This window comes from Macaca nemestrina, chromosome 5 (genome assembly GCF_043159975.1).
Source record: "Macaca nemestrina isolate mMacNem1 chromosome 5, mMacNem.hap1, whole genome shotgun sequence".
NCBI lineage: Eukaryota > Metazoa > Chordata > Mammalia > Primates > Cercopithecidae > Macaca > Macaca nemestrina.
In genome coordinates this window covers 41811913-41821199 of record NC_092129.1, presented here as the reverse complement: position 1 = coordinate 41821199, position 9287 = coordinate 41811913, and the positions used below count along the sequence as shown (strand labels likewise).

Genomic DNA, 9287 nt, shown 5'->3' with positions numbered 1-9287 from the left:
TCAGACCGGCCTAAATACCAGAATCTCTTTGCAATGCGCTCACCTCGCTCATTACCAGAAGGTTTTACCTGCCTAGTGACTCGGTTGGTCTGGGCATGAGCCCGGAGAGGTGGAAACTTTCAGTGTCTCAGGACTGACAGACGAGTGGCTGGGGACTATAAATCCCCGAGAACTGCCCTCGCGCTGCCATCCAGCTGGGTAGTCGGGGTCGCGCGCGTGGGGGCTGCGCGAGTCGCTCGCCCCTGGTTCCTGCGGAAGCCCGGGGAAGGCGGCCGCGGCCGCGGCGCCTCGGTCCTGGGCCTCGGGTCGCCTGAAGCGTCGCGCGCAGAGCTTCGGGAGAGAAGGAGGCGCCGCGCCGACGCGCTTGGCTCCAACGGGCATGGGACGGAGCAGTCTGCTGCCCCCCGACATGTGACCCAGCCCCGCCGCCCATGCGGGCTCCCAGCAGCCCGGCCCTGCGGCCGCTGCTGCCGCCGCTGCTGCTGCTGCTTCTGGCGGCGCCGTGGGGACTGGCAGGTAGGTGGGTCGCGCCGCCAGGTGCGGGTCGGGGATGTCTCCCGGCCGGGGCCCCACCGGGCAGAGCGCGCGACCGAGTTCTTCCCTCCCGCTCGCCGGCTGGGTTTCGCTTTCCTGCAGGCGGAGTACGAGGTGCGCGGGGGCCGGCGCTTCCAGCCCGGGGGTGCGGGAAGCCCGGGGGACACTCGCCGCCGCCGCGCGCACCCTGGCTCGGGGTCAAGTTTGCAGGACCCCGCGTTCCGCACTTTGGGTCTGGAGGATTGAGGTGGGGTGGGGGGAGTTCGTTCGGGGGCGCTCTGCGCGGTGCCCACAGCCTTTAACTTGCCGTCGGGGACGGTTACCATGCGGGGCCCCTAGCCCGCACGTCCCAGGCTCCCGCCACCACTGCCGCGGCCGCGCCGAGGCGCCCCTGTGAATTCCGCGTCTCGGCCGCCGGGCCCCGCGGTCCTGCAAGCCGCGCGTCGCGAGATCCGCGCTTTAAAAACCAAACTCCCTGAAAGGGTCAGCCCCGAAGGAACGGGATCCAGAAAGACGCAGCTTCTTAAAGTAAGCTCCCCCTGCCCTGGGTACGCCGTTGTTTCCTTTGCAGTTATGACCATGTACAGACAGTGCTCTTTGATTTTTCAGAAATAACAAAAGTTTTAACTCGTTTACGACGTAAGGTAACTGAAGAGCTCTTTCGTTTTGTTTGGTTTTTAAGTTTAAACTCTGTACCGGTTGGAATCCAGTAAACCAGAATGATTCACCTGATTGCTTTTTTTCCTGTATTTCTCATATATGAGACAAAGATTTTTTTTAAAAAAAACAGAAAAACAAAAAACAAGATATCTGGGATCCTTTTTTAAAAAAGTTATTTTAAAAAACAACAACAAAGTTTCTCCAGATACTGTGCTTTGTAGACACTTGGTTCAGGCCCCGCTGTCTTTTAACCCAGAATTGAACAGTAAGAGTGAATGCGGGAAGAAAGTTGACGGTGAATCTGGAGTCCTTGGTAGTTAAAGAAGAAGTTAAGTTCAATATAGTTACAACGGTAAGAAAAGTATGCACACAGATCTTGAAGAGATTTTCAGTGATAGCTATTATACATAAAATATTTTATCTTCTAAATTTATCAGAAGTTATAGTTATTTTGCCTTTTAATATTCGTGGGTAAGCTGAATGGGAAGAAACGACTGACGGGCAAATATTGAGCCTTCAACTAACAGAAATTTGTTTTTATTTTTAATCGAAGAGAGAAGGCTGGGCGCCGTGGCTCACACCTGTAATCCTAATACTTTGGGAGACAGAGGCATAGGTGGGAGGATTGCTTGAGGCCAGGAGTTTCAGACCAGCCTGGGCAACATAGGGAGACCCCTGTCTATACTAAAAATGAAAAAAATAAAAATAAAAAACTAGCCAGACATGGTGGCAAACACCTGTAGTCCTAGCTACTCCGTGTGCCCAGGAGTTCCAAACTGAAGTGAGTTATGATCACACCACTGCAGTCCAGTCTGGGCAAGGGTGAGACCCTGTCTTTGTTGGGGGGACAGGGGAACAAAGAAAGAGAGAAAGAGAAATAAAATCGTTGGGTGCTGACATTACCAGGTAGTAATATTCTTGACTTCAAAACAAAATTGGCAAAAGAAACAATAAGAACGCTTTTCTGACCCAAGAGACCTGGATACTTTCTTAGCTCTTCTTAGGGTGTTCCTGTCCTCTCCTGGGTCTTCGGGCTAAGGTCTAAGGACTGCTGGGAAGACCTCCTTAGAAGCTGTATGTAGTTACCTGGATACTACCTGCTCTTAATTGAAGGTTTAACTACAATGTCTTCTCTACAACATGGGCTTACTAAGAGTTCTATGAATTTACTACTCTCAGGTAGATTAATGCTTTAATGCTCTCATTTTTTGAACTTTTAAAAAATTTCATCTCGCACCTCAGTGCCAGATCAGGCTGTAAAATACCAAAACATCCAAAGAGGAAAAAAAAAAAAAAATTCATCATGTCATGAACCTTGTAGGGAAATCGTGGTATTTCATTTCAGATAAAGTTGTAACGGAATTCAGAATGTCTCTGCGGCCCCCTCAAGGCAGGTGCGAGACACTGTCATTCACTCTTGGACCCCTCCAGGGACAGAATTTCACAGGGAAGTTTATCCTTATGGCTTATCAAACTCTGCCCTGTTGGCCTATCCCATATCCTGTCCTCAGGAAAGATAAAGAACCATGGTTAGCATAATATACACAGGCATTTAAAGTCACTAAGATAGAGTGGGAGACGGTGACTTCTCAGGTCATGTGTCTCCTCTGCTCAAAGCCCTTCAGAGGTTTCTACTGTTCCTGGAATCATTCTCAATTCTTCTACAAGATCCTGTGTGGCCAATTCCTGTCTGTCTCTCCAGCATTATCTCACACCACCTAGTTCCTGCTATCCTGGCGTTTTTCTACTTCCCAGAGCAAGCCAAAGTGTTTCCCATCTCACTCATAGTGGCAGTTCCTCTGGAAGTTCCTACTGGAGATTCATACTGGCAGCCCCTCTGCTAGAATGCCACTGTCCCACTCTATCTGCAGCTAACTCCTGCTCAGACTTTGGCCTCTCACTGCCAATGGGCTTCCCTCAGGAAGGTCTTCCCTAGGGAGTTGAACAATGAAAACACATGGACACAGGGAGGGGAACATCACCCACCGGGGCCTGTCGGGGGTGGGGGCTAGGGGAGGGATAGCACTGGGAGAAACACCCAATGTAGATGACAGATTGGTGGGTGCAACAAACCACCATGGCACATGTATACCTATGTAAGAAACCTGCATGTTCTGCACATGTATTCCAGAACTTAAAGTATATATATCTCAAACAACCAAAAACAACAGGGTCTTCCCTAAATCCCCAAAGAGGAAAAAAGTACATCTTATGATGTCTATTAACAAATAAACCTAACTTTAGTTTTGGAGCTTTAGATTGCAGTCTAGATATTAAAACAACTATGCTTATTAGAATGAATTAATGGAGTGAGAGTATTTGTCAGAATGTCTCTTCTTTGATACAAACATAGCAGCATTCAGTATTTTATTTCACTGAGAAGTTATTCCTGGAAATACTTCACTCACACACACACACAGAGAGACATAAATGATTCTAGTGAACTAATTAACCTTGCAGAATTATTTTCTTTTTTTAACTTTTAATTTTGAACTAATTTGGGACTTGCAGAAAAGTTTCAGAAACAGCACAGGGGGATAAAGAGTTCCCATATCCCCCTCACCTAGTTTCCCCCAGTTAGAACATCTTATATAACCATTGTACAATGTTCAGAACCAGGAAATTAACACTGGTATAACACTACTTACTAAATGATAGACCTTGTTGGAGTTTCACCCGTTTTTCCAATAATGCCCTTTTTCTGTTTCAGGATCCAATCCAGGATCTCCCATTACGTTTAGTGATCATGTCCCCTTAGTCTCCTCCAATTGGTGACAGTTCCTCAGCCTTTCTTTACTTCATGACCTTGATCCTTTTGAAGAGTCCCGGTTACCTCTTCCTTAGAATATCCCTCAGTTTGGGTTCATGTAAAGTTTCCTCAAGCTTAGAATGAGGTTATTCCATTTTGGCAAAAATGCCACGTAAATTGTCACTTCAAAGAATTTGTAATATCAACATGTCTTCTTAATGGTGATGTTAACCTTCATCGCTTGGTTAAGGTGGTCTCTTCAGAGTTTACTATAAAGTTACCATTTTTCACTTTGTGACTAATAAATATTTTGCAGACGGATACTTTGAGATTATGCAAAAATCCTGCTTCTCCCCAAACTCACACCCAACTATTTTTAGTATCCATCAGTGGATTTTGACTGCAACAACTACTATGTCTAGTAGTGATTTTTTATTTCACTCTTTTCTTCCACGTTTATTCACTGGAATTCTGTTGCAAGGAAGGGCCATCTTTTTTGCTTTTTTAGTTATTTATTCAATTGGTTAAGTATATCAGTATGGACTCGTGGATGTGCCTTATTCTTTCATTTATAATCCAATACTATCATTATCAGTTTTATTGCTCATGCTGTTCCAGCTTTGGCCACTAAGAGTTCCTTCAGTTTGGCTTCTGTGTCCCTCAGAGGAACCCCATCTTTTTTGAGCGCTTCATTAACTTTCTAGCACCAACAGCATTCCAGACTCATCTGTGTTTTCCCTGCCCCAGGCCTGGAATTAATGACTTCCTTAGGAAGCTCTGGTTCCTTCTATTGGAGAAAGGTGTTTAGAAACTAAGATTTGGGTGTGAGGCATGCTTATTGCTACTGGAATGTTGTTTCTAGGTGCTCTCGGTGGACAGAGCTGAGAAATATGTGTGTGTAGACTAACCTAATTATACACGCACATCTATATTTCTGTATCTATCTCTGGGTGTGTATATATATTTAAGACCGTGAGTTTATAATGGTGCCACCAATTTCAACCTAACAGTCAAGGTTCATTCTAGCCCTCCTGTTTCATTTATAGCTTCTTTGTCTAACAGTGAGAAACCCAGATGTCATTATCTACAATAGACGTATTTACCTAATTCTAATATAGTTTCAGGATTGCTAACTCATGCTCCTATGAGAAAAACATGTACTTACTAAATTATAGCCTTTATGTACAGTTTTCTTGTCTTAATCTTTATAATATCCAGTGAAGATACTGTTGACCAAAGTTACCTGGGTTAGTCCTTTCTTTTTCTTTATTCCTTTTGGTGTGGTTATTCTATCCATTTGGGAGAAGTTCAGTTCATTTGTTAAACTACTTGTATTACAATTTGGGTTCCCCCCGTGCTAGTCGTTTTGTTTGTGGCGTTTGGGGTATTAGGCAGCTAGGTGAAATAATTACTGTGCTTATAAAAGTCAGAACTATACAAAACGGTTTTCTCAGAGAACTGTGGCTCCCTCCTGAGCCCTACTACTCCCTTTCCATTCCTCACCATACCACCACCTCTTTCCCATTACACTATAAATGTGATTACGACGTTGTACTTACGCTGTCATTGTGATATTCTAACAGCATTTCTACTTTGTTCTTGGTCCACATTCCATGCCATCTCCTTCATTTCTTGTTTATTTTTTCTGAATTTCTTTTGCACCGATGAGCAAATATGTGTATGTTTTAAGATCCAGGTCTAAATCTGATTTCTGTACCGCACCTCATGGAAGATTTGTTCGCTCAAGTGTTCTTTTTATCGAAAAAGAATGTCTTCTTTTTCAACCTCTCTCCTATTGCCTTTCAAGCAGATTTGGGGTGATTTCTTATCTATAGATTTGCAGGCCTCGCCATCTATCAGCTTGAGGCCCAGCCCCAGCCTCCCCAGAGAGTATCATGTACCCAACATCCAAGTGTATGGCTATAGGTATATCCAGCCTCACTCCTCACAATGTGTACTCCTCCTGCCTGGAACTACTCAGCTTCCTATAGAATGAATTCAGGAAAGGCAGTATTCGCCACCTGGAGAGCAGTCAAGGAGATTGGTTTCCCATGGGAAGCGGCGAGGAGTAGGAATGAGGTAGTAGGGCTGAGGAGGAAGCACCACTTCCCTGATTATACCTTTTCGTTTAGCTCTGACTCTTAGAACCATGAGGTAGGACGTATATATTTCATTTACTTATAAACTGTGGGTAAAGACAATAGGCAAGTGGGATTACTGCTGTAAAATTAAGATTTCAGTATAAACATTTCAACATAAAGCATTTGCTGTTTTTATAATTTTTTAATACTGCATGTCTCTATGTTGCCTTTTTTAGTGCTTGGCATAGTATTTTTCACAAAATGGTTGTTCAGTAAAGTTGTATGGTTTGCTTAAAATCAACTTTCATTATATGCATTGACATTTTAAAAATGACTTTCTATTGCACCATTTTCTTCAAAGTACAGTTTTACCAGGTGTCATTGACATGTTGACTTCCATATTGATTTAAAAAAAAATGATCATCTGAGGCTTAAGGCAGCATATATTTTATGGAGTAAAACCACGTTATCCATCTTAATTATAACATTATACTTTTGCTATCATCGTGATGTTCTGACAGCATTTTTACATGTTCTTAGTCTACAGTTTATGACTACATGACACAAAATACAGAAACATGAATTAAATCACTTTAATCAATTCCAAGATCTATCAATTACATATAAAACTGGAGAACAAGGCCGAGGGTAATGGCTCATGCCTGTAATCCCAGACCTTTGGGAGGTTGAGGCAGGAGGGTCACTTGAGGCCAGGAATTTGAGAGCAGCCTGGGAGAGACCCCATCTCTACAAAAAAAAAATTTTTTAATAGCCAGCCTTGGTAATGCCAGGCTACTTGGGAAGCTGAGGCAGAAGGATCACTTGAGCCTAGGAGTTTGAGGCTGCAGTGAGCTATGATCTCACCACTGTAACTCCAGCCTGGGCAACAGAGCAAGGCTCTGTCTCAAAAAAAAAAAAAAAAAAAAAAAAAAAAAAGGAGAACGAAAGAACTATAGAAAGAAAGCATGCTGGTCAGAGACATTAAAATTAAATACTTCTTCTGCTTTATCTTTCAGAATTCCTTTTGATGTAGAAACCCAGAGTTGACAGGACCTTAAAGGTCACCTCACCCAGCTGCCACTCTCTTGATTGTCCTCTGTAGCATCACTTCCAAGTAATGACCTGTCTGCTATGTGAGCACCTCTCATCACAGGATACTCACTACCCTGCACCCAGGCAGGCAGGATGTCCTGTCACTGCAGATTTCAACTATTAAAAAGTTCTTTCATAAAATGAGCTGAGCCTTGATCCTTCAATTTTCACTTGTTGTTAGTCCTCATTCTAAGCTGATGAAGTCATACTGGACAAGTTGTTCAGATCATTGAATGCAACCATCACATTTCCTCTGTGTCTTCTTTCCTCTCCAGAAAACCACTTCCCCAGAAAACTGCCAGGTGCCTTCTTTCTCCCAGTATTTCCAGTGTATGTTCCAGTTTGTTTGCAGCCTCTCGGGCTGACTTCCTATAGATCATGATGAGACTGCACAATGTTTGTTAGAAGGTCTACGACATTCTAAACACTGAACCTTGGAAGGTTCATTTACCCTCCAGTGATTCAGCATCAGGTTCTTGATGAACACAGGCCTCTGATGTCTAAAAGGCGCCCTCCTTCCTTATCTTTGTTGTCATCTGTGAGACACAGACCCTCATTCAAACGCAGAATTTCATATTGCTCTGGAGGTGATTTTGTTTCTGTTTGCTTCTTACAGTATAGAGAATGAAAGTATGGCATAGTGTTTTATCTAGAATTTATGACAATGGTCTTAAATGCAACTAAGGCTACTCTTTTCTGAAAGGACAATTTTTATTGACTATAAATATCTATACGAAATTGGGTCTGTTTTTTGAGGGTAGCGATCCCTGCATTACACTTTGCACCACCAAAATGGATACCTCAATTACTATCCACTGTTCAAGCAAATGCCAGCTCTACCCACAACACAGAGAAAAGGCATACTTTGTCCTGTACAGACTTGTGGGGAAGCTTTGTTTGTACTTCTTGATTTCAACATATATACCATGTCTACTTTTCACCGAGCTTCCTCTCGGCTGGATAATCCAAAGTTCCATTCCATACAGCTACATTTGCATTTTGATGACGTGGGATATTTTGGCAGCTATATGCTCCTAGTTAAACCATTTGTTTACATTATCAACCCTATTTAAATGTCCTCCTTACCAACTTTGCAGGATTTTCTTTGTTTTTGTTTTTTTGCTCAACATCAATCCCCTCATCTTCACTTTCAGGAGACTCCAGCAGCTCTTAGAGCATTCATTTTTCTTTTCAATAAACATTGTGCTCATTGTTGAGGAAAGATACGAGAAAGCAACAGACACCTAGTCTATTGGCTTCTCAAGGCTGCCATGGCGAAATGCCACAAACTGGGTGACTTAAAATAACGCAACTTGATTGCCTCACAGTCCTGGAGCCTGGAAGTCTGAAACCAAGGTGTCAGCAGGGTGGATTCGTTCTGAAGGCTGTGAGGGAGAATCCATTCTGTGCCTCTTTGAGCTTCTGGTGGTGCTGGCAATCTTAGGCACCCCTTGGCTTGTAGACACGACACCCTGATCTCTCCCCGATCTTCACATGGCGTTCTTCCTGTTTGCCTTCACGTAGTCTTCCAGAAGACTCTGCATGTCCGTCTGTGTTCAGATTTCCCTTTTTATGAGGACACCAGTCATACTGCATTTCAGCCCACCCTAATGACCTCATTGTAACTTGCTCATCTCTCTAAAGACCTTATTTCTGAGTGAGATCACTTTCTGAAGTACTGAAGTTAGGATGTCAACGTATTTCTTTTGGGCAAGACAGTCCAACTCATCACATCTACCACCCTCAAAGACTTACAGAGTAGCAAGCAGGATCTGTGGGCATCCTGGTGGAAAAGAATCTGTTTTCTCAGCCACATGCAGTGGTTCCTCCTCTCCAACATGTTTTGGAGTCTGTGTCCAGTGAAGGAAAACTTTTGCAGAAGGGTCAGAGCTGAAAGCCTCTACTGAGAATGTTGAGGGCCCGGACAAGGTCTCTTCTCTTGTGCTTTCCATAACTTGACCATAAGGCAGAGCTGTCAGTGGTTACTTGATATCAAGAATAAAGACCTTTATATCCAGCAGAGAAGCTCACTCTTCTGAGACCTCTGCCTCCCATCTTGCCTGCTTTAGGGAGCAGTTGCCCTGAGAAATCCTCTGCCTTGTTCCAACAAAGACCGTTTTCATATGTAAGGCATAACTACCCATAGTCTTCCAGCCCAGCATCCCTCTCCA

The 9287-nt window shown here is 43.8% G+C and overlaps 1 protein-coding gene across 5 annotated transcripts in view; it reads left to right on the top strand.

Moving 5' to 3' along the window:
• Positions 1-311: 311 nt before the first annotated feature.
• The window catches only part of LOC105465683 (interleukin 20 receptor subunit alpha), a 50001-nt gene continuing 41025 nt past the window's right edge, over positions 312-9287 (top strand). For 2 of the 5 annotated variants that reach the window (XM_071096513.1, XM_011714261.2), the window contains exon 1: positions 397-516. Coding sequence is in view for 2 of the 5 variants with exons in the window: in XM_011714258.2 (XP_011712560.2) it covers positions 432-516 (85 nt within the window). In the remaining 3 variants the exon portion in view is untranslated. Of the gene's footprint in view, positions 517-1041; positions 1063-9287 lie in introns of those variants that run through there. The other 3 variants (XM_011714258.2, XM_011714257.2, XM_011714260.2) reach the window with 3 other exon arrangements.